Genomic DNA, 25,266 nt, shown 5'->3' on the forward strand with positions numbered 1-25,266 from the left:
CTAGCTGTGCAAACTTGTATCGCACCCGTCCCTATTGCCTCAGTCTTTCAGAGATGATCATTTGATTCGGTTTCCATGATGGAGTTGAGCGACCCAACAAACCCTTATGTCTGGATAGCAAGATGGGGCAAAGCCTTTGCCTCCCTCTGAGGCTGAGAGAATGTGACTTTCCCAGTGGGTTTGCATGGCTGAGTGAGGATTTGAACACTTGCTATTCAGAGTCATCATTCAACGCTCAAACCACTGTGCCATGCTGGCTCTTTGCAAGATGTGCATGAAACATAAGTGAATGTTGTGTTTAGACTTGGGCCCCATCTCCAGTATATCTCAGGATGTGCATGCAAATATTCCAAAATCCAAAACAACTCTGGTCCCAAGCAATTCAGAGAAGGGAGACTCAACATGTGTACACAAGTATATGAGATTAAATTCTCTCTTACACACACATCTTTGAAATTATATGGGATGGAAGATCAGGGAAGAGGGAGGGGAAGCAGTTGTGTTGCATCTCTGAAGCGCTGCTTATGGGAAGACGCAATAATCCTCTCATAGCATTGCAGTAACAGCAGTATCTATCCACAGCATCTCCTCCAATCTTATGCCTTCTAACCCGCTGCTGTCTCAATCTCTCATTAATGCGGGTCTATGATTCTAATTATAGGTTCTTTGTGTGCTCTGAGTGCAGATCACGTAAAAATGATTTCGCACGATGGCGTTTTGGTGCCACATTGTTCCATCTTGCAAGGGCCTCTTTCTCGCCATTGCCAGTTGAGCCAAAAACTGCCCTTCTCTGCTTCTTCTCCAGAGTTATTAACCAGTTTAGTTTAATTTAATTGCTCATCCACACTGCAGAAATAAAGCAGTTTGACGCCACTTAACTGTCAAGGATCCATCATGTAAGATCCTGGGATTTGTCATTAGGAGAGCCATCATAGTTTTAGTGTTGGACTGCAACTCTGGAGACCCGAGTTCGAATCCCAGCTCAAGCCTGAAACCCACTGGGTGACCTTGGGTGAGTCACACTCTCTCAGCCTCAAGGGAAGGCAATGGCAAACCTCCTCTGAAGAAACCTTGCTAAAACAAACCCAGTGATAAGTTCTTCTTATAAATAAAGCTTAATAATAATAATAGAAGTTGCTCCAACAACATCCAGAGGTCCATAGGATTCCCACTTTGTAAAGAAGCACCATTTGCCCACCTATTTGTCCAAATCCTTTCCTTCTCCTGGAAACATTGCAAAAAATCTTTGATTTGTTACCACCTTCCTAATGCAAAAGTAGAAAAATGCCATTTTTTTTCTCAGCTTAGCTTCTCTTTGGTCTCTGCTTTTCATTTCTGCGCCATTATGGAAACCCTTGCCAAAACACTAAAACACAGTCTCTGGGTCCAGAACATCTGCTGTTCATTCAGCCTAAATGTAATAATTATTGCTTTTGTCTCTCACGCTGCTTGCAAAAACGCAACAAAACACAATAGTGAAATACGATGGGAATGCCTTTTGCAAAAGGCTCAGAGAAGTCCCTCTGGAGTAAGAAACAGCCCCTGATTTGGATGCTTGGCTCCCTGTCTTTCCAATGGCAGAAGCTGGACTTGCATAACTGGGATGGATAGACACTCTGCACATGCTCAGGGGCAGCCTCTCCCTGAACCAATTCAATTCAGTTCACACTATGGAGAGAAAAGCAGACAAGTTTAAAAGGAACAATGTGAAGAAAGAGCAATAGATTAAGAGACCCATAGTAGCAATGAAAGAAAAGGCTGGGAGAAGTTGAGAAAGGAAAAACTAAAACGGAAACAGCAAACAATAAGTAAACAAATAAAAGCTTTAAAATAAAATGACGTTATTTTGTAGCCAAGGGTCCGTAGGGGAATTTTATTATGTTGTTATTAGTCCAAATATTGCAAGAGGGGGGCTGGCTACAAGAGCCCACCGAGATCGTCTCCCGATATGTATACGGAGTAGACCAGGGCCTCCCAACAAATAGAGCTGAGACAGACTTCTAGAATTAATAACCAATTTATTTATAAGGGGAAAGCACATACGATTCACTAGCATACACACACACATACAAGGCTCAGGAAAAGCATAGGTTAGCATGGAATAGGATTGTAGGCATCACTGAGGTGATACGTACCAGAATGTAGACTCCCTCCAGGAATCCAAATGGAATATGATGAGGATGGCATGAGGCTCAGCCATGGAATGACTGGCCAAGAATCAGGAGCCAGGAGCCAGGATTCAAGGGGACAGAGCTTCCCCCTGAAATCCAGACTGGCCCAGTGAACAAGCAAATCTGGGAGTATTTATAGGCAAAATCTTGCTTCTGGCAAAGGTGCTTGATGGTGAGAACAAAGGTGTTTAATTACTTGCTTTTCACCTGGATGTCCCTGTCTGATTGTCTTAGTGGTCTTAAGCTGCTCGGACAACAGACCCTGGGGAGGCAAGAGCCTCAGGCAAGGCAAATATTTGCTCTTCCTGGTCCTATGATAATCCTCTTATGCGACTCTCTAGATATGATGATGTGGGTACCCCTCAGGGGTGTGGTACATGTCCTTGTGCCTTGCTGGCAATGGTGGACAGAGTTCATCTAGGGGTCATTAAGGGTTATCATTTATACCAAAATTTATATGAAGCAGCATGGGTAACATTCCCCCCCCTCGGAAATTACGAGGACTCACAGGTGGGTGAGCATGAGTATTTTCCGAATTAATCTTTGCCATAGAAATTTTGGTGTGAGAATATTGGAGAGGGCATCCTATTAAGGGAAGTATCACACTGGTGATGCACATGGGAAGCCTTTGATTGTCTGGAACCCAATCATACACCATACATACCAAAGATTATACAAAGTCAAAAGTGGGGGTGAAAAAGGGGCACATGAAACATAAGCAACAGAAAAAGCCTTCAATAGGCCAAGAGAAAAGCAATGAGCAGTCAATATGCAGTATGAAAAAGCAACAACCAATAGAAATGAGTCTAATGACTGAAAAGAGCAAATGAATGTGACATGAGTCCAAACAGTTGGTGGTTTGTATATGGGAAGACAGAGTCCATGTTAGGTTTTGTCCAGCGGGAGCCAGATGGCTCAGTATGGATATGAGAATGCAGGCATAAGGTATAGCTGTCTTGTAAACAGTTTCTTTGCAGCCAATGTCTATCTGGCGAGAGGATGAGCCATAGTTCTTGTATGCGTGCATTTGCCATAGTGAAGTGGGCTAATGTCCATGAGATGGCAGTTTAAGTCCAGTGGCGAGTAGTTCCACATGTGGAACACTTGAATGCAGGCAATGAGCTTTTGGAAAACAGTGATGAAAGCTAACAGCGATAGGTCTGTGGAGCTTGTCATCGGGACAGACAGCAATAAGAAAGGCATCTGGATGTAGGTAGGGCCATGGAGGACCATCTGGAACAGGAGCAGAGGTGTGAGGACACCGGTTGTGTCTTGAATGAGCCTTTGGAGGATGTCCATGGCAGCAGGGGATGGAGGACATCACAGGAAGGATGCAGGGAAAAGAGTCTCAACCCTGGAGCGGGGGACATCAGGAAGGCTGGAAAACAGCTTGGAGAGTCCTGTATCATGGCATCGATGGGATGACATCTGTGGGGTCTGGTCCGGCTTTTGGGAATGAATGTAGGAGGCTTACCTTCCCCATGAGGATATAGGAGAACAGAGCAAGGACAGGATAGAATTTTACATGCAGTGGGGGTGAAGGAAGACAGACTCCCCCCCCTTGCTCCCGACAGAGCAGGTCAGCTTTAAAATAGAAGTGGAAAAGAGATATGGTTTTTACTTGCCTTGGAGGATGAAGAGGACAGTTTCTTCTCTCCTCCCCCCCCTGGTCTCCCGCAGAGACCAGGCTGGCTTTGTTATAAGACAGTTTTGTAAGAAAAGGATAGGACCTCCAAATTATGTCTATGTGCCATGGGAATTACTGAAAAAGATAGGAATTTTTACCTGGCTCCCCGCTGGAGCCAATCCTGATAGGTAAAGGCTGCGGAAGAGGTCAACATTTAAAGCAGTGGCAGAGAAGTTCAGTGAGGCCACTGTCCGGCACTTAAATAGGCAGACAGATAGTACGTAGAGTCCAGGGATAGGACTGGCATACACATGCAGAGTATAGAAACACACAACATTAATAACAGAAAACCAAGGGATTTGTAAGGCAATGGACTGAGGGCACTGCATTGTTTGGTTGTGGTCAATTTCCAGACTTGACCAAGGCTGCTGTGAGGATGTGGAAATTTAGTCCAACTTCTAGCAAAACTACATCCAAAATAGCCAAATTATTCCTTTCTGGATCCCAGTGCTTGGGTATACTTGCACCATTTGAACAGAGGAGTCTAGCCATGGGTGCATTTTAGAAACATTACTTTTAAAACAGTGAAAATAAACTGGAGCAGCTGTGGAGAAAGTTTTAACTTTGGCAAAAACCTCTAACCATTGGGCTTGCTGACCAGCAAAAATGAAAAGGCAAAAGAAAAGCAAAAACAACAACTGTATCATTGGAAAGTACTTTGACTGGAAAATAACTCAAAATGAAAACACGATCACACAGTCAGGCGATTTGACCACTAGGCCTGCTGGTAACAAAATACTGTATAGGAAGCAGCCTTAAAAGACCAATCCAAAGACCAAAATTCTGATAGTCAAAATGTGGAATCCAAAACAAAGGTGTTGCCGTAAATGCATAGGGCTAACAGCAAAAATAAAACAATACAATAACAAAAATGAGAAGGCACAGCTAATTCTGGGCTGAGAGAGTGTGCCTTTCACTCAGTCTCAAAGTTGCAAAACAAAATGAAAACAAAACGACACACATAAAAATACGCCACCGCCTTGTGGAAGAAATCACTCAGTTCTCTGAGCATAAGCAGAACAAAACTGGGTATATTTGCAGCATGATCCTAGCCTCTGATCATGTGCAGAGAGCAAAGTAAAACCTTTAGGAGGTGCTGTGTGGCATCATTGGCAACACTCACAGCAAAGAACAGAGCGACTATGAAGAAATCTATCCTTCTCAATTCCTAGGAGGAAAGAAGAGGATTCCTGAGCATGCTTAGAGTGCAGTCTCTGAGCATGTAAAGAGAAAAACAGAAGCAACAGGGGGCGCTTGTGAGACAAAATGGTATGAACACACTTCAATTTAAACAGTGGATGTGCGGTCCTACATAAATTGTGGAGGACATGAAAGGTAGACTGCTCTGCCAGTGAGGCTCATCTATGAATTCCAAGGCTCTGAAAATAGACAGAGTGGAGGGAGTTTCTTCACACTCCTAAATCTCAAACAAACAATTAAACAAGCACAAATACCAATTCATGTATGGAAATACCTTGGTTGAGAGTCAGCAGTTAAGATATTTTTCACAGATAGACTATGCTGACCTGAGGCTCTTTATAACTACTTAACAGAAAAATCCCTACCCATAATACAGACTTTAGACAAAGAGGAAGTTGCCTTCAGACTCCTGAATCCCAGGCAGTCGGCAAACAAACAAACAAACAAGAACAACTTTACAATGTTTGACCCTGTTGTGCCAGCCAAATCTATGTAAATTAAGGCAAGGGAGACAAATGGGGCTCCCTTTTCCTGATCAAGCAGCCTGACTATGGAAAGTCTAGTTTTCCCAGAACCTAAGTACCAGATTTTTTTCACAAAATGCTATGTTCTCTTATCACAACCAAAACAACAAAAGTAGCCCAAATTTGGGTCAAGAGAAAAAAACTAGAAAGCCCTGTCCCTTTACATAATTACAGAAGAGATCTATAGTCTACCCAAGTAACATCCAAATTAAAGTCTAAGAGCATGTTGTACTCACTAGAAGAGGGGGAGCGGAAGAAAGGCACACCAAATCAGCTAAAAACACCTGAGGAAAAGACCAAAACTTTGGTTTGGGGCTGAGACAGTGTAACTCTGTTGAGTCCTACTCTCGGGAAGGAGGATGTAGGACAAGACTCATGGAAGATGACCAGATCAGACTTACAAGAGCAAAAGAAAAACTTTTGGCTGAGCAGAAGGTCTACAAAAACTTTATACACAGTACTGATTACTGAAGACAAGACAAAAGAGTAGATCTCTCGAACAATGCAAGAATAACAAAAGAGAAGATGGGGGTGTTGGGCGGCAGGAGGCCTCTGAGCATGTAAAGAGAGCAAAAAACTGAAACAGGAAACTACAGCTTAAAACCTATGCAGCCCCGAGCACATGGCAGCAGAGATACACTCTGGGTCCAAACCATGTGTTCCTAAGAACTGGAGGGGCACAATATGATAGACTACATGCCTTTATCCAAAAGACAAAATCCTAACAGCATAAACCTATACTAAAGAAAAGACAGATTGTGTGTTCTTGCCAAAAGAACACCAACACAACAAGAATATAGATCTGCTACAAACCCAGTATTATCTAAAACCTTCAAATACACAGAATAACTATACCAAACTATACCAAGAAACTCAAAAAGTGACCTATAATGAACAAACACAAGGGGGAATGGGCTTGAAACCATACCCTCAATGGATTTCAAAATCCAAACTAGTTCCGTGGAACAGGGGGTGCTGCAAACAACCTGAGCCTGCAGCTCTGACCTTTTTGTTCTGCATTGCATCTGAGCACATGCAGAGTGTAAGCAAACAGAAAACAATGAGGCATTTCTCAATCTCTAATTTGCAAAGCAGGAAAAGAAGAGGGGGAGGGAAGTCTTTTCCCTCCAAGCCTTCTCATACATGGTGTTGCAAATTTTACACAGATAAACCACCTTTTCCTTGTTGACAAACCCTCCACTCACACCAGAGTGGTAGAAGTCACAAAAGGGGAAACAAAGGCAATTTGCCATTAACTGAATTTGAGTCCTAAGCTAACCAGGGTGATGGGCTTTGCAGCTTCCTTTGCCCATGATTTGGTTTTCTTGGCTTCTAGCAGTCAATTTTTCCATGAGGCTGTGGCATTAGGCAAACTAGACTTTATAGCAGAGAAAAAGAAAACTCCCTGTTTTCTAAAATCTCAACATTGACAAAAGTTCTCTGCGCATGCCTGGAGTGCCTGCAGAGTGCTATGTTCCTCAAAGGGCAGTCTCTAAGATACCTTTTTGAAAGCTATTTTCTGGGGCCTTTCTTCCTTGCCATGTGGTTGGGGATGGGGTAGCAGAGGCTGAGACAGTGTGGCTCACCTCTTGGTCAAGGAACTGGGCTGAAACAGTGTCACCCATTCCTGCTGTTTCTTCCAAGGAGCTGGGCTTGTGTCTCTTTGGGGGAATACATCTCCCAGTGCCATTCCAACTTGAACCACGGGGATGAGATGGATGACCTCTAGGGTTCCCTTTCCCTGGCATGCCTGTCTGGAAAGGTTTCCAAGTCTTGGGATTTTGGGAGGGAGTCCATGTCCTACTTTCTGGGGTTTTGACTCTTCTGGCCCCTGGGTGCCCATGTGGGGCCTGGCTGTGATCTTTTTGCTTGTGGACTGTAGTCCGAACTGCAGCAGAAGTGTTTCTAGAAGGAAGAGGGACATTGTCCTTTTTATGTGGGCAATGAGGGGTTGTCTGCCAGAGGTTTGCAGGACAACTGCTGGTGTCTGTCTCTTGGGAATGAGGGGAATGGGGTCTTTGGGGGGTTTCTGGGGGCTGTACGCTGGGAAGATTTGCACCATCTGATGTTGCCATCTCCCTTTGGGGAGTGGGAGCAGGCTGAGTGGGGTTTCTAGGTGGACCTGAAAAGCATTCTCTTGGGGCATTCACCCTACTTTTCTTTTTGTTCTCTCTCTTTTGAGCTAGGGCCTTCTCTTGCCTTTTTGCTACTTTCACTGGGGAGTTCGGATGCTGTAGCTCCACTCCGGCGTGGCCTGGCTAACAACCCAAACTTTGGCCCCCAGCTAGACTCCTGCCTGAGTTTTCCTTCCCTGGAACCTCCATGAGGCTCCCACAAATGGCACTCCTTGGAGCTGCCTGTTCCTCCCTTGACCCCGGGTTTTAGGCTTTCGGACCAGGACGTCTCCCTCCTTTGCCTACCTCACCCGTTCAAGGGGGATTTGTGACTGTGATTTTTTGGGTTATGTTTTATGGGACCTTTTTTTCCTCTGGCTGTTTTGGGATAACACAATGGAAAGGGATCTGTTTGTTCCCAACCCACAATACTGTAGCTTTAGTGGTGACAGGCTGGGGTTAAAACCAATGCAGCCAGATGGGGTGTCCCTTAAAAGGCACACTAAAAAGAAAGCTCTGGGTTTTAAAACCACTTAGCTGGATGGGCTGTGACCTTTAAGAGGTACACACCTGGGGGAAGCTAGGAGTTAAGACCCACTGGCTTCAAAACAAACATGCCAAGACCTTAAAGGTTCCTTGGCTCACCATTTTAAAACAGGCTCTTCCATGTGAGGGATGCCTCAACCTGGAGGTTTGCCTTGGGACTCCTTTTTGCACTGCAGCCAAAATGCCTGGATTTGGCTGTAGTGGTTCCTTGCACCAACTTTTAACTGTAAGCTTGGGTTCTGTAGTGGGAAAGTTTTCAGGATGCCTAGTAACTTTTTCCAACCCACGGATAGAGAAAACAAAAATAGGGCGTCGGGAGCCTACTCCGACAAACACGCCCAGGGGTGACTGGGGCCCACCACTGGATGGCGTACCAGAGCCAATGAGCAGAACATCCAGCCAAAGAAATGAAATGGGAACAGCCAACCCAAGATAGCCCTTTTGCCCTTATGGCCAAGCGCACAAGAACACACTCACACACCTTCCTATTTATTCCTGTCAGCGGCTCCTTTTGGGATCCCTGTTCTCCCTACGTTCCGAGATCTAGACAGCCCAAGTGATCAGTTTGGAAAGTCCAGATTTCGGGGGAGAGTTCTATGCCCGCATTCTCCACCAAATTGTAGCCAAGGGTCCGTAGGGGAATTTTATTATGTTGTTATTAGTCCAAATATTGCAAGAGGGGGGCTGGCTACAAGAGCCCACCGAGATCGTCTCCCGATATGTATACGGAGTAGACCAGGGCCTCCCAACAAATAGAGCTGAGACAGACTTCTAGAATTAATAACCAATTTATTTATAAGGGGAAAGCACATACGATTCACTAGCATACACACACACATACAAGGCTCAGGAAAAGCATAGGTTAGCATGGAATAGGATTGTAGGCATCACTGAGGTGATACGTACCAGAATGTAGACTCCCTCCAGGAATCCAAATGGAATATGATGAGGATGGCATGAGGCTCAGCCATGGAATGACTGGCCAAGAATCAGGAGCCAGGAGCCAGGATTCAAGGGGACAGAGCTTCCCCCTGAAATCCAGACTGGCCCAGTGAACAAGCAAATCTGGGAGTATTTATAGGCAAAATCTTGCTTCTGGCAAAGGTGCTTGATGGTGAGAACAAAGGTGTTTAATTACTTGCTTTTCACCTGGATGTCCCTGTCTGATTGTCTTAGTGGTCTTAAGCTGCTCGGACAACAGACCCTGGGGAGGCAAGAGCCTCAGGCAAGGCAAATATTTGCTCTTCCTGGTCCTATGATAATCCTCTTATGCGACTCTCTAGATATGATGATGTGGGTACCCCTCAGGGGTGTGGTACATGTCCTTGTGCCTTGCTGGCAATGGTGGACAGAGTTCATCTAGGGGTCATTAAGGGTTATCATTTATACCAAAATTTATATGAAGCAGCATGGGTAACAATTTATAGAGATAGACCGATGAAGGAAAATTAAGGAGCAGCAAAATGTTAATAGGAAACGCCGACCAAACTGGATGGGAAGTTATCATAAGCCACAATGAAAGATGCAAAATGTAACGGCTTATTTTATCTTTTGTGTTTGTGGATGCCTTTCTTGGTGTCTTAAGGTGCAGTTGTTGTTTTGTGTTGATAAAAAGCACTTTTAAAATAAATAACTTCAATTCAAAGGCAGGTCTGCCCTGGGCTGTCCTCAAATGAACCCGAAGGCCGAGGCAGGAAAAATGCCTGTGAAAGTCGTTCAAAAGAATAATTGCCTAAATGTTTTCCCTCAATGCTGCTGAATTCTGGGAATTGTAGTTTTCTGGGATATTTAGTTTGCAGAGAGGCCTGGTGCCACAACATTACAATGCTCATTGCATTGAGCCGCATTCCAAGTGGTGTCAAACTGGATTATTTCTGCAGTGCGGATGCACTCCTGGACTGGTCCCTTCCTCCAGCAAGGAAGCGGTGGTGGCTTCTTTGCATGCCTCTCTGGTGCCTGGCCAAACTACACATCCCAGGGGTCTATAGGATGGAGCCAGGGCAGTTAATATGTTGTCAAAGTGCATCATTTCTAGATGCGCCCTGCCTGCTTCTTTCTACCCAAGAGGAAGCAATGGCTGCTTCCTTGCGCACATCTCTGGTGCTCGGCCAAACTACACATCCTGCACCATGGATCCAAGGCAGCTAGAGTGGTGGCCAAACTGCATCATTCCTCTCTGGTGCCTGGCCAAACTACATCTCTCAGGGATCTATAGCAAGGATCCAAGGTGTCATAAGTGCCTCATTCCTAAAGTGGTGTCCAAAGTGCATCATTCCTCTCTGATGCTTAGCCAAACTAGACATCCCAGGGTTCTATAGGATGGAGGCAGGGCAGCTCAAGTGGTGCATCCAGCCCTTGCATTACTCTTTGCAGAAGTCAGGGCCCCCCTGGACCAGTGATCCTTTGCCCCTGGATGGAGGGGGATGCAGCAGCCTGGCTTGCCTCTCCCTCCTCCTTTTCCTTTCCTTTCCTTCTCCTCCTCCTCTGCCTCCTTCCCTCCTTCTTTGCCATCCTTCCTCCTGGGCGGCGCATGCAAAAGCGGCGGGGCTCCCTGGGTCACATGGAGGCTCAGCTGGGCTGCCAAGAGGAAGAGCAGGAGGAGGAGGAAGAAGAAGGAGAAGAAGAAGAAGAAGAGCAGGAGGAGGAGAAAGAGAAAGAGGCTGCTGCTGCTGCTGCTGGGTCTGTCTGTTGTTGTTGCTGCAGGAGCAGCAGCCGCCGCTGGGAGGAATCGGCAGCAGGGCCGGCTGGAAAGGCTGCTCAGCCCAAAGGAAGAGAAGAGAAGAAGGAGAAAGCAAAGGGAACGGAGGAGAAAAGCTGGTGGGAAGCCCCAGGAGGAAAGGGAGGAAGGCCAGGGAGGAAGGCAAAGCGCACTGGGCGCATTGCGCACTCACTTGCCAGCTCTCCAGGTCCCAATTTCTTCCTTCTTTCTTTTCCCTTGTCCTTCCTTCCATCCATCCTTTTCCTTCCTTCCTTCCTTCCCCTTCTGCTTCCATTCTTCCTTCCTTCCTTCTCCTTTTCCTTTCCTTTCCCTCCTTCCTTCTTCTTTCATTTCCTCCTTTCTTTCCTTCCTTCCTTCCTTCCTCTCCGCTGCCATCCTCCCCGACGAATGATGTGTTTGGTGGTCGCAGCGATGAAAGGTGAGTTTGGGGTCCCCCCTTCTCTTTCTCACTTTCTTTTTGGCTTTTCCTCCCTCCTTCTTCTCCAGGCCAGGGCTGGGCTCTTGCCCTTGGGCTGCTCAGGATGGAGCCAAAGGGGGTGCCACACTGGCATTCTGATGATGATGTTTACAGTGTAGATGCATGCCCTCTTAGCCTTTGGTTTTCTGTGACAGCAAGGACAACAAAGCCCATGCTTCCTTTCCCCAGTCCTTCTCTTAACTTTGCAGTGTAAACCTGGGGGGGGGGGTGCTTTACTCGCGAGGAAACCCCTTCTTCCTTGGGGCTTGGTTCGGATCCCAAGGTTTTGCCTTTGAACCCTTGCCTCTGTCTCTTGCTGCATGCTTGAAGAAAGTCTTTTGGAGAGGTTGCAACCATGCATTAATTAATGTTTGTGAATGCATCCCATTGCAACCATTGCCTTTGCGGACTGCAATGCCCAGTATCCCCTAAAGGCCACTGGGAGTTGCAGTCCCCACCAGCACCAGCAAAAAGTCACTTTTCCCTATTCTGCTGGAGGTACTTATATACACTTTTATTTTGTCTCTCTGCTCCTTGTTTAATTGCACTTAAAGAGAAGGAATAGTTTCCTTATTGTTCTTATGCAACTCTCATTTCTAATGGGATCTTTGTAAACAGAGTCTGGATGCTCATCTGTCACAGGAGGTGCTTTGATGGTGAATTCCTGCATGGCAGAATGGGGTCAGGCTGGATGGCTCTTGGGGTCTCTTCCAACTCTATGGTCCTATATGATGGTGAAGGCAGGCACTTAAAGTCCCCAATTGACCTCCAAAATGGAGGAGACCCCTTCCTTTTCAGCAGCCTGGGTTTGGGGCTGGATTTAGGGGATGCAAAACCCCATAGTCTTGAATTGACTTTCTGCAAGTGACCTGTCCTTAGTGAGCCTACATTTCCCCCTTGGCACCAGACCTTGGCACATCTCCCTGGCACCTTATGGGGACTGTTTGCTTATGTCCCGCTAACCCAGTTGTAGACCGGAGGCCACAGAGCTCTGGACTTTGCACAGCAGACCTTTGCAAACTTTAACTTCCAATCTCCCTTCCTTGCTCCTCTTTCTTGGACAGGACACTTTATCATTTTATTTTACGGCAGAAGTTTTTCTCCTTTGCCTGGAGGTTGCGTTTATGTCTCCGGATCCAGTGTAAGAAGGATTCAAGGAAATGTTTAATGAGGCAGCTGGGTAGGTTTGGAAACATAACCCTTCTTTAAACAGCAGCAACAAAACACCCCTTTGAGCCTGTTCTTTTTGAAAATAAGCTCTTGGAACATACATTGTTTCTGAGAGGAGAAAGAGAGAGAGATAGGAAGGCATGTCACTGTTATAATATGGCATGCTACATTTTTTTGACCTTCAGTGGAATATGGATCTCAGTGTTCGTCAGATTTTGCGAAGCATATTGGATCCAAGAATCCAAAAAGAAGCTGCAAAGCATTTGGGATCCAGGATCCAAAAATTCAAAATACTACTAATAATAATTGCAAAGCATTTTGAATCCAGGGTCCAAAAATCAAAAATAATAATAATGATAATTGCAAAGCATTTGGGATCCAGGGTCCAAAAACCCAAAATAAAATAAAATTGCAAAGTATTTTGGATCTAGGATGCAAAAAAATAAAATCTGGTTTGGGAGATCTCTTTGAGAGCAAAGCAATGGAGCAGAAATCTTTGGAGATGACACTGAAATCTTTGTGAAGCGAAAGTCAGAGATGTCTTGGTGTGTCGACTGAAAGTAAAAGTCTTGGATAGACAACTCAGGCCTGAATCCTGTTGAAAAAGTCAGAATGGTATTCCCCCAAATTCAGTATTTTACTACAGTGTAGCAACAGTAATGTATCCCTGACTCTCTCTTTTCTACCCAATCCCTCCTCATCTTGAAGGGTTGCTACAATTTTTGTTTTGCTTTTGCTTTCCTGGATGCAAGATACTGTCTTGCAGTTCTTACAAGATGTTATAGTTCAGGGTCTAGCGCACTCAAGGCACCTGTCCAAGGTTTGTAGGATCCGAAAACAATCTGTGCTTTTCTGGCCAAAGTCAGGTGGAAAGAGGTTTGCTTTTACTCTTGCAGGGAAACACTGACTGAAGTTGCACAGAGACCATAGATCGGATAGATATTGTCCAAACTTTCGAAACGGAATCACTTCCCTCTGGCAGAAGGCATGCACAAAGTCTTGGTTCCGCTGCTACAGAAAGCTGGGAGAGTCCGAAATGGCGCAGTGTCCGAAATACATCCGTATTTAAAAAGAGAGAACTGAGCTGACCTTGGAAAAATCAGACATTTTCACATCCTCCTTGGTGCCTGTCCTTAATAGACTTGGTTTTGAAGGAACGCCGGGGAAAGTTTGCAGATTTTATTTTAGTTTTTGTGCCTGAGCAAGAAATCTAAAACTTTCTGTGGAATGTTTTCAATTAGCCCCTTTTGCCACACAATGAAGTCATTTTGCAAATTCATGCGTGCAGTTTAAAAACAACCAAAACATTGGAGGGACTGAACCCAAAGTCTTGATAGTGAATTGTGCAGGAATGTGTTTTCCTTACCTTGATGTCGCACTGTGTTTTGTGATGTTGTGTCTGTGCTAAAATACGTAGTTTGCGTTTTGCTTCGTTACTGGGAGCCTTAAAGATAAGCAATCGGGTGGAAATGTTTTTAAAGAATGGGACACAGATGATGTGTGGACATTGCTTGTTTCATATAATGCAAAGCGCAGCTTGCATTCTGTTAGACTTACTTTGTCCCTGCGCATTGTTTTGCTGCATAGGAAAGATGTAATTAGCTTAAAGAGAAGGCATGGTTTTGTCATGGCTCTTATGCAACTCTCATTTGTAAAGGCATCAATGAAGAGGCTTTGGAGCATCCTGGTACAAGTCCTTTCCCCAGATAGGGTTAAAGCTTTTTCACCTGGGAATTGCTTTCCAAAGAAGTTATATCTGGGAGGACTGCGGTCATTGTACTGACCTGTGCAAGATAGAACATATGGTGATGCGATCCGGGGCTTGTGAACTTGCACCGACTCTGTGAAATGGAATACATGGTTCACCCTACCATGCACCATGGTGAGGTGGCTTATTTGGGGATGTTATTCTGGGAGTCAAAACAGAATACCTCTAACTGCTTTTCCACACTGCAGAAATAGAGTAGTTTGACACCATTTTAACTGTCAAGGCCCCATGCTCTGGAAACATGGTATTTTCAGTTTGGTAAGGTTTTCAGCCTAGTCTGTCAAAGAGCTCTGATGCTCGCCAAACTACAAATCTCAGGATTCTGTAGGATAGAGTCATGGCAGTTAAAGTGGTGTCAACCTGCTTTATTTTTTGCAGTGCGGATACATAATCCACTAGGATGCACAGGCTCCATTGCAATGCCTGGTAGGACTGTTGGGTATTTCCTTTCAATGGGGGTTCTGTCTTGGTAGTTTGTGCTCCAGATCATCAATGGAAAGGGATTTATGGAATTTCATTAGTGATAGCAAACTCTTGCATGCCCAGCTCTTCTGCCACTTTGGCCTGTTGTTGGCCATGGAGCTCCGCAACAGCTACCAATAGAACAGATCCAACTCAGTTAAATGCCCTTTTATTCAAATGGATACTAGCAGCTTGCTACCATGCTTTCCTCCACTGATATTGATACACACACACACACACACAATTTTTGTACTTAATATATTTTATGCTTCAATTGTACAGTTAGCCCTCCCCATTCAATAGGGTTAGGGACACAGGAGTGCAGCAAAAGTAGATGCAAATAAATGTACTTTCCCACAAACTAATATTTAACACACACAAAAAAAAGTATGAGCCATTCATTCAACCTATTATGGATGCCTAACCCTTGCATCTCTTGTATAAAATGGCAAAATCAAGGTTTGCTTTTAGGGATTTATACATATTTTTAAAATACAGTGAGCCTTTGTTATCCACTGGCATTTGGTTCCAGGATCCTTCGTGGAGAACAAAATCTGTAGATGTTCAAGTCCCATTCAATACAATGGCATAGCAAAATGGTGTCCCTTATATAAAATGGAAAATCAAGGTTTGCTGTTTGGAAGTTATACATTTTTGGAATATTTTCATGCTGTGGGGTGCTTGAATCCGTGGATGAAAAATCCGTGGATAAGGAGGACTGGCTGTATTTTCAAACAGTGGATGCTTAGATCCACAGATGAAAAATCAGTGGATATGGAGAACTGATTGTAATAAAGGAGAATGATACTGGCAGAGGAGGAAAACTGGGATTAAACAGAATAATTCTGAAATGAAGATGAGGAGGAAGGCACTTGGTGCCATTGTTGTGGTTGTTAAGGTCCACAATGCACAATGGATGTGGTTCTTTGGCTTTTAGGCTGGGCTTGTTAACCCTGCTCTTTAGGTCTAGATCTTCCTCGCTGCAGTGATATGCAACGGGAAAAACTGTTCCCTGGTATGGACTGCAAAGGTATTATTGTCAGGGGTTAGGTTATCTTCATTCTGAGTCAGGGCTCTTTGGTGTTTTCAGTTCATTTCTAGAGCTTTTGGAGGAAGGTTTGTTAGCAGCAGTGATCAGTCTCTCCCAGTTTTGTCTTTGAACCCTGTGATGCTCAGCTTCATTTGCTTTTGGCCTTCTTGGGTCTCCCTAACAAACAGATGTATGGAAATCATGGTTCTTGCCCTCGCCACCCCCGCCATTCACTGTTCAAATCCCAAACCTCTTGTCTTGCACTGACCTCTGGCTGCCGGAAAATAATAGGTCTTTCTATTGAGATGTTCAGAAAGAATAAGACTAGAAGCAAGAGCGGGGGAAAGCGGTTTTTGAATTCCAAGCCGAAAATGCACAAGGGATGCAGAAGTGTGTCTAGAATATTTTATTTATCGTTGGCGCTGTCATCGTGTTTTTTGGAGGGGATTGTAATTATTTATAGCTGCTCTGAAGATGAAGGCAAAGAACGGAGGTATAGATGCACATTTTCATACGCCTGGTTTTTTTTGGGGGGGAGGGAATAAAGCATCAGAAATACATTAAACTTTGAAATTAGCTACATAACTTAAGGATTGCCTGCAAGCCACAAGTCTTATATCAAATGGCGCTTTCTGGTTTCCAAAAGGATAAACTGTGCCATCATGTACAGTACGTATAAGACAAAGAAGAAAATGCCACTTGCCTATTGATGAGGGAGACCTTGCTCACATGCTATGCTTTGGAGAAAGAAAACTTCTGAAGAAAATTATATCAGTTTTTTAAAGGCTTAAATTCTTGAGAATCTAGAATCTTTTCCCTTTCAGGACTCCTAAATCATTTGGAGTCCTAATATATATTTATTGTTTATCAGTCAGAGCCCAAATACAGGTATTCTGTGTAACTGATCAATGTTGTTGTTGTGTGCCTTCATTTCCAATTTATGGGCTGGCATCTGCACTGCAGAAATAATCCAGTTTGACATCACTTTAATTGCCAGGGCTTAGTGCTATGGGATTCTGGGAACTGTAGTTTGTTGTGACACCAGAGCGCTCTGACAGAGAAGGCTAACTGTCTCACAGAACTACAGTTTTGTAGTTTTATGATTGAATGTTGGACTGCAATTGAGTGTTGAACTATGACTCTGGATACTAGGGTTCGAATCCCGACTCAGCCATGGAAACGCATTGGGTGACCCTCTCTCAGCCTCAGGGGAAGACAATGGCAAACCTCCTCTGGACAAATCTTGCCAAGAAAACCCCATGTTAGTGTCGTCATAAGCTGGAAATGACATGAAGGCATACTTAACAACAATCATATGAGCGAATCTGTATATAATATCCGGACTTGGGAACAACAAAAACAAAATGCCCCTCACCTAAAACGTGAAGTTGTGCATTCAGAGATGGAGTTTAGGCATCCAAAGAAAAAGGGCAGGCAAAGTGACTCAGAGAATGTGAACCCAGAAGAGTTTTAGGTTGGAGTGATTTTCAATGTCTCACTCTCTGCAGTGCAGGAAACATTTTGATTAATGGCTTGAAACCAGTAAAGCCCAGTTACTGTATAGACTCATGGATTGGCCTAGACATTTAGTAGAAACATCCACCCAAAAACCTGCGTTGACTTATCCATGGGTCAATGTAAAGTGCCCAAATACTCCAAAATGCAAAATGATGGTGCACATGGGCAGCTGAGAGAGTGAAGTGTATATGAAAAATAAAATTTATTTTGTGTTTAGATCTGGATCCCATCTCCGAGAGAGCTCTGAAACATTTGCTTTCTGATGGGTCAATGTATGCAAACTCTGTTTCATGCACAAAATGATTTTAAAATCTGAGGAATGAGCCAATTTGCAGGGCTTTAAGATCATATATTGGACCCTTGGTATCCGTCGGGATTTGGTTCCAGGACCGTCGTGGATACCAAAATCCGTGGATGCTCAAATCCCATTAAAATGCAATGATGCATCTCTTATATAATCAAGTTTTGCTTTTTGGAATTTATATTTTTAAAAAATATTTTCAAGCCAACAGTGATGGATAAAAAAGGATACAGAGGGCTGACTGTATTTATACAGCACAGATGTTCAATGAAATCGAACCGTAGGTAAAACCCATTGATTCAGTGGGTCTCCTCTGATTCCCTCTGCTTTTGAAGAACTCTGAGGAGCAGAAAGGGCGAAGGTCCAGGTGAAATCGCAGGTGTTTTTGGAGGCTTTGCCATCCTTGGGGCAAAACATGGTTACCTGCCACCTTGTCCTGCCTGTTTTAACTTGCATGGCTTCAATGTCGAGGGAGAGGGAAGAAAATATCCTGCAAAAATATGTCGATGGGAGGGCACTCCACCCACGGAGGCTGGGCTTACGTCAATGAGAGTTTTGTATGCGCGCAACACCACGGGATCAGGCCCTCGGCGGAGGGGTGTGTGACGTTTTGTTGCTGTTTTTTATTTCAGCACATTAATGAGCACACCTGTCTGGAAATACCTGCCGTTCCGACGTAGGTTTGATAATGACAGAGGAAGGTTTGGGGAAGCAGATGGGATTATCTAGGGAAGGTGGCTGGATTTTTCTTTTCCTGGCACATTCTGTTCTGCTTCTCCAAAATGCAGCCCTTTTGGGAGTTGCCTGCCGGGTGACCAGGTGTCCTCCTTTCCCTGGACATGTCCTACATTTCAGCCTTCTTGTCTAGGAGGAATTCCAAAACGTCCTCCATTTTGAGCATGACTAAGAAGCATGAATTTATATTTATATTAGTGTTCCTTTAGCTTTTATTTATGAGAGCCAGTGGCATAGTAGTTTCAGTGTTCGACTCCGATTCTGGAGATCAGGATTCGATTCCCCGCTTGGCCATGTAAACCCATTGGGTGACCTTGGGCAAGTCGCAGTCTCTCAGCCTCAGAGGAAGGTAATGATGGCAAACCTTTACAGAATAAATCTGGCCAACCTCCCACCCCTTGGATAGAGTTGAAATAAGTCAAATTAGACTTGAAAGCACTCAAAACAAACAAAGTTTATTTTGGGATGCAGTTGCATATCAACTCCCATTTTTTATTCAGACACTGGCTGTGTGTTGAATAAGGAGCAGAGGAGCAGCAGAGTTTGGAAAAAGTTATTTTTCCCCACGATCCTCCAGCCAGCATGGCTTTTGGGGATCTTGGGAGTTGTAGTCTAAAGAAAAGTAGTTTATGTAGATCATGGGAAGTCAAAAGCAGCCTTGTGGCTCCTCCTGGTCCTGAGATCTGCAGGAGTTTGGATCACAAAAGATCCATCTTGCTTTTTTGGCTACGTCTCATCTGCCACAATTCTTTTCTCTTCCACCGCCTCCGCAGTCCTCCTACTGGGTATTTTCTGAGGACGATATAAATAGAATAGTATCTTTGTAGTGTTAGAAAGTCTTGGCTTCTGAATGTTCCTTCCTTGACACAGTTTGGAGATAAGCTCACTTTTTGCTTTCGCTGCCTCACGTATCCAACGGATCCCTGCAAAGAGTTGGTGAAAGTATTGCAAATAATTGGTTAAAGTATTGCAACTTGAAGGCACACACACAAAGCAGCAGATTCTGTCTGATCTTGGAAGTTAAGCATGCTCAGCCGTGGTTAGTCCTTGGATGGGAGACCAGCAAAGAATACCAGGTGCTGTAGGCTCTGTTTTGGAGAAAGGAACTGGCAAAACCATCTCTGAGGATTCCTTGCCTAAGAAAACCCTACAAAATTCATGGGGTTGCCATATAAGTCAACAGGCAACTTAAAGGAGCACACATACATGGCATCAAATCCTGTCCGATCTTGGAAACTAAGCAGGGTCAGGCCTGGTTAGTCCATGGATGGGAGGCCACCGATGAATACCAGGTACTATAGTCTGTATTTCAGAGGAAGGAACTGGTAAAATGATCTGTGATGATACCTTGCTTATAAAAACCCAAGGATTTGGGGTCACCATAAGTTGGCAGGTGACTCAAAGGCATACATATACACATGGCACCAGATCATGTCTGATCTTGGAAACTAAGCAGGATCAGCCCTGCTTAGTCCTTGGATGGAAGACCACCAATAAGCACTAGGCTCTATTTCAGAGGAAGGAACTGGCAAAACCACCTGAGTATCCCTTGCCTAAGAAAACCCTATGAAATTCATGGGGCCACCGTAAGCCAACAGGTGACGTGAAGACATGCACAAATGCACAGAGCTTGGTATTTCTGGTCTTGTGACAAGCAATCCCTTCTGAAATCAGTCAATATAATCAATAAAAGGAGGACTGGAGGAGACCTCTCCAGCTTTGACTCTGGCAACCCAGTCCCTAAGAGGAACCTAGGGTCCATTGATCCATGTAGCTCTGACCTGTAGGGCTTCAGCTTGGATTGGGATATGAAAAGAAAGCTTTGGCCATGTTGTCACACCCGGGGCCAGTCTCTGCTGCCAAGACCACAGTTCCTTCATTGCTCCCAATGAATAGACCAGCCCAGAATAAATCTATAGGTTTGTCAGCTACGTCATCCTCCGGGGCAGAGATGAATAAATACGCAGCTTTAAAAGCCTCTGGAGATTTCAGGTGGCTGCTGGATGTCCATGTGGTATTCTTTTTTTAAAGTGACTGAAGTAGCTCCTTTGCACTGAATGCATTCTTCCTTAGCCTTCCACCTTATATATTAAGCAAGACGCAGCCCCAAATATGTCTGGCTCCTATGCCACAAAAGCCCACACAGCCTGGCTTCTTCTTTCTTTTTCTGTTTTGCTCTATGCAAAGTCAGACATGCTCTTTATATTTTTGCTGACTCAGTTCTTCTCAAGCATAGTATATATATATTTTAACCAGAAATACAGATTTCCTGTGTTGGTTGTGAAACCAATAAGCAAATGTCTGGGACCATTATCTTTTTTTTAAAAAAAGCGCCATTCTGCACAACCTGCGATGCACCGAGATGAATGCGTTTTGCAAAGGATGCAGAGGTTGCCCAATTTTTTCCTCTTTCTTTTCACATTCCCAGGCAGGCAGGGTGACCAGATGTCCTCCTTTTCTAGGACATTCCAGGAAAAATGGAGGACATGACCAAATCAAAGCTCAAAACACGTAAATCCATGCTTCTTAGCCATGCTCCAAATCAGTGGTTCCCAAACTTTGGTCCTCCGGGTGTTTTAGACTTCATTTCCCAGAAACCTCAGCCAGCCTGGCCAGTAGCTAGGAATTCTGGGAGCTAAAGTCCTAAATATCTGGCGGTCCCAAGTTTGGGAATCACTGCTCCAAATGGAGGACATGTTGCAATTCCTCCTGGACAGAAGGTGGAAAAGGAAGGCGTCTGGTCACCCTGCCTGCCTGGGACTGTGAAAAGAAAGAACAAAAATTGGACAACCTCTGCAACCTTTGCAAGACAAGTTGAGTTAGATGCGTTGCAAGTTGTGCAAACTGGTGCTTTAAAAAACGAAATAGTCCCAGACATTTGAGTCTGGTCACATCTGGTCACTCTGTCTGAGGATGAGAAAGTGTAACTTGCCCATAAACCATTTTAAAAAACCCAATTCCAAAATTCCATAGAATTGAGACATGGCAGTCAAAGCAGTGCCAAACTGCAGTGTAGATGCAGCCTGAGCAAAATGGTGAAAGGCCTGGAAACCATGAATCCTTATGAGAAAAGATTTGTTTAGCCTGGAAAAGAGATGGTTAAGAGGTGGTATGAGAACCCTGTTTAAGTATTTGAAGGGTGTCACATTCAAGATGGAGCAAGCTTGTTTTCTGTTGCTCCAGAGAATAGGACACAATGGAGAAATGGATGCAAACTGCAGGAAAAGAGATTCCACTTCAACATTAGGAGGAACGTCCTGTGCAACAGTCAAACACACTCCTTCCTCAGAGATTATGGTGGAGTCTCCTTCTTTGGAGGTCTTTATCAGAGCCTGGGTGGCCATCTGTCGGGAGTGCTTTGATTGAGACTTCCTGCATGGCAGAAGGAGGTTGGACTGGCTGGCCCTTGTGACCTTTCCAACTCTATGATTCTGTGATTCTAAGAATTTGGAGGTATGTCACACTGAGGATGAAGGGAGCTTGCTTTCTGCTGCTCCAGAGAATAGTACACAAAGCAATAGATGCAAACTACAGGAAAAGAGATTCCAACTGAATGTTAGGAAGAACTTCCCAATGAAGTGGAAGACACTGTTGCCTTGTAGGGTGGTGGAGTCTCCTTTCTTGGAGGTCTTTAAACAGAGTCTGGATGGCCATCTGTCCCAGGGGATGCTTTGATTGTGAGTACCTGCATGGCAGAATGGGGTTGGACTGGATGGCCCTTGTGGTCTCTTCCAACCCTACGATTTTATGATTCTACAAATTAAGAAGAGCATCTTGGAAGTTCACCTGGGCGAAGGTGTAACCTCAGAACCGGGAACTTCTGGATCATCCCCGCCTTGCCTTGCAGCCAATGTGCCACAACAACTTTCAGGAATTATGCAACAGAGACTTTTTATCTGTTGTCATTTGAAGCCAAGGAAAAGGAACGCCTGATCCCCGGGTGGAGCTGCGATGCCACCGCCTCCCAAGCCAGGCCATGGAGAATCACGTTTTCTGAGCTTGGGCTGGTGCGTGGGCACCTGGTGTTTATGCCTTCCCAAAGCCGGTCCTTGTACATCGGCATGCGGCGAGGTTGGTTTCATCAGCACTTTCCGTAGCACATGGCGAAAGTGGGGTGGCATGCCAAAGCCCTTATGCAACATGATTTGCATGGAGATGCATCATCTGAAGGCACAGCTGGAAGAGTTCCTGCAGTTTTCCAGCTTGAGAAATTGGCTTGACCCAACCTCTTGGTCCCTTCAACCTCTTCTTGTTGCTTTTGAAAGCATTGCTCAGCAAGGCAGCCTCAGAGGATGGCAATGGCAGCCCTCCTCTGAAGAAACCTGCCAAGAAAACTCCTTGAGAGGTTGTCTTGGAGGAAGACAACAATAACAACCCACATGGCTTCTGTGTGCTCTCAGAGAAGTGCAGGTCAAGTCTCCCTTCTCTGGAACTCCAAAATCTGAAATACTCTAAAAAACAAAACTTTTTTCATGGCTGGCTGAGATGAGTGGGATCAAAGTGCATTATTTCTACAGTGTAGATGCACTCTAGGAGGCCTTAATTTTCTTCTCGGTTGCCCTTATCAATCTTTTCCTTCATTTGCCTTCACTGCTTTCTTTATTTTGGCTGTGACAGCAACTGACATGATTTTATAGGTAGCAGCATATTATGTTTAATGTGATGCTGTCATGAGGTGCCTGTAAGCAGAACCACAGGGGCCCCAAAAACCACAGAGATCAGTGAAAACAAAGGTGGTCCAGAAAAGTGCAGGCAGTGAAGAAGAAAACAAGGATGCTCAGGAAAGGCAATGGCAGGATGCCAAAAGGCAATGAAATGCGTCTTCAGGGAGGTGTATTTTCCCCTTCCAAAGTGATTCACTCCATCCAACATGATCATTCCAGAAGGATTTGAAATCAGCACATAGTTCGCGCCACCCTAATTGTAGGCAAGGAAGAAGCGGGCTGCAATTTTGAAGACCTAGTTTGTGTCGGATGAGCCGGAGCGCTTCCAAATGTGGGTCAAGCCTTCCTTCTTTATAAAGAGATCTTGGTGGGAGAAATGAAAAGTTTCAGCAAACTCCCATCCCTTTTTTCCTCTGGAGCAAGAATCTGGCCGACCTCCTGTTATTTCAATCTTGGAAAGGCCCGCTCTTGGAAAGAATAGCGCTGCCTTCTTCAAATCCTCTTTCCAGAGTCCCTTTCTGTTTAGCATGCAAATTGAATCCACTCGATTAGCCTTCTCCAGAAAAACAAAAAGATAAAAATTTAAAGCTTCCCATTTTAACCACATTCCCTCCCAGCAAAAGCGGGCCAAGACCTCAGGCGTTTTTTTTTTTCTGGGGGAACCTGTTCTTCTCAGAGATGTCATCCCAAAGCAGAACGGTTTTGTTTTAATGTTAAGATGGATGTAACCAATCCTTTTTTGGGAGGGAGAGGTTTTGCCAAGTATAGTAGCTGCTGCTGTGGCTTTGCATCCTCCATTCATCACAGAACAATTTGGGAATTTAGTATGACTGCTGTGCTTCTTAATCGACTGTTCTTGCAAGCAGGGGCATCAATAGGGGAGTGCGGGAGATATGGATCCCACAAAAGAGGCAAGGGCTGCCTTCTGGTTAGTAGTTCCTTTCTCCAGATAGGTTTTCCATTCAGCCGTTGATTCCGTGGACCTCCTTGGATTGGGGTTCGCCATTGGATTTAGGGCCTTGACAAGAGAACTCTTCATCTAATCCATGAAATGGGTCCATAAAGTTCTATGGGTCTCAATAGGACTCAAGAGCAAAGCGAAGAAGCCCCTTCTCTGTTATGGAAGCCAACCTGTGAGAAAGGCAGCCTATAAATAAAGTGAATATGTACTATGATACCATCTTGGTGTCCACCGGGATTTGATTCCAGAATCCACGGATGCTCAAATCCCATTAAATACAATGGCCTAGTAAAATGGTGCTCCATATATAAAATAGCAAAATCAATATTTTCTCTTTGGAATTTATACCGTATATCCTCGACTTCTCATGGCCAGATTTCTGGGTGCAAAAACCATGGATAAGTCAAGTATAAAACATAGGAGCATGTAACAAAGAGTCTAAAGGATGAAGCAAAAGACAACAATGCCAAAGAGCTTGCAAAATTCCAGTAGGAATAATTGTTTTTGCTCACTCTAAAGGCTGGTGCTTCCAGGACAGATTATGCTCTTGTCTTTGACTAGGGAATGGTTCCTTATATATGTATATAAGATTTAAAGTACATCACTTACATTGATCCTTGGATAAATGACTCCTGTCCATTTTTGACTAAAATTTCTAGACTTATACATGAATATATACAGTATATATTTTTAATATTTTCAGCCTGTGGATGCTTGAATGCGTAGATAAGGAAACCATGGATACATAAATAAATAAAGTGGGTAGACCCCAAATTCTTTTCTCTGAAGGGCAGCCATACAGTTTTAAGGGGGAAACCTATACAAAAAGGTACCCCATTTCCAGGTCTTCTCAGCATTTCCGCAGGCGCACACAAATGGTGCATCCGCCATTTGACCTAACTTGGCCTTGTTTCTTAAAATTGTAAGTAGAAATATGCGCCACAGAAAAATCAGAAAGAAGTGTGAATACGAATCTACCCAGCAGAGTAGCAAAACCACATCTTTAAAAGAGTGATTTTCTTTTTGTGTGTGTCAGATAAGCTCCTTAAAAAATTATATTTTTTGTGTTGGGGGGGGGGGGAGGAAATATGCCGGTCCAAATGCTGAATTCGTTGTTTGAAGCCAAAAAAAGAAGAGGGAAAAGGAGCTTTTCTTTAGGAATCAGAACAGAAATAGTTTCTGGCAGAAGGTCAGTCGCAATTCTGCTTTGTTCACAGGCCACCACATAATTTGATAATG

At 44.4% G+C, this 25,266-nt stretch overlaps 1 protein-coding gene across 2 annotated transcripts in view; it reads left to right on the plus strand.

Annotated features, from left to right (window-relative positions):
* RORA (RAR related orphan receptor A) overlaps positions 1-25,266 on the plus strand; it is a 92,927-nt gene that overhangs the window by 21,692 nt on the left and 45,969 nt on the right. The window contains exon 1 of one of the 2 annotated variants that reach the window (XM_089538332.1): positions 11,168-11,379. The exons of the other annotated variant lie outside the window; for it this stretch is intronic. Coding sequence (XP_089394458.1) covers positions 11,349-11,379 — 31 coding nt within the window. The 5' untranslated portion in view covers positions 11,168-11,348. Of the gene's footprint in view, positions 1-11,167; positions 11,380-25,266 lie in introns of those variants that run through there. 2 annotated transcript variants of the gene reach the window in all.

Source organism: Sceloporus occidentalis, unplaced genomic scaffold (assembly GCF_023333645.1).
Source record: "Sceloporus occidentalis isolate IW3139 unplaced genomic scaffold, rSceOcc1.0.p SCAF_9, whole genome shotgun sequence".
In the NCBI taxonomy this organism is placed as follows: Eukaryota; Metazoa; Chordata; class Lepidosauria; order Squamata; family Phrynosomatidae; genus Sceloporus; species Sceloporus occidentalis.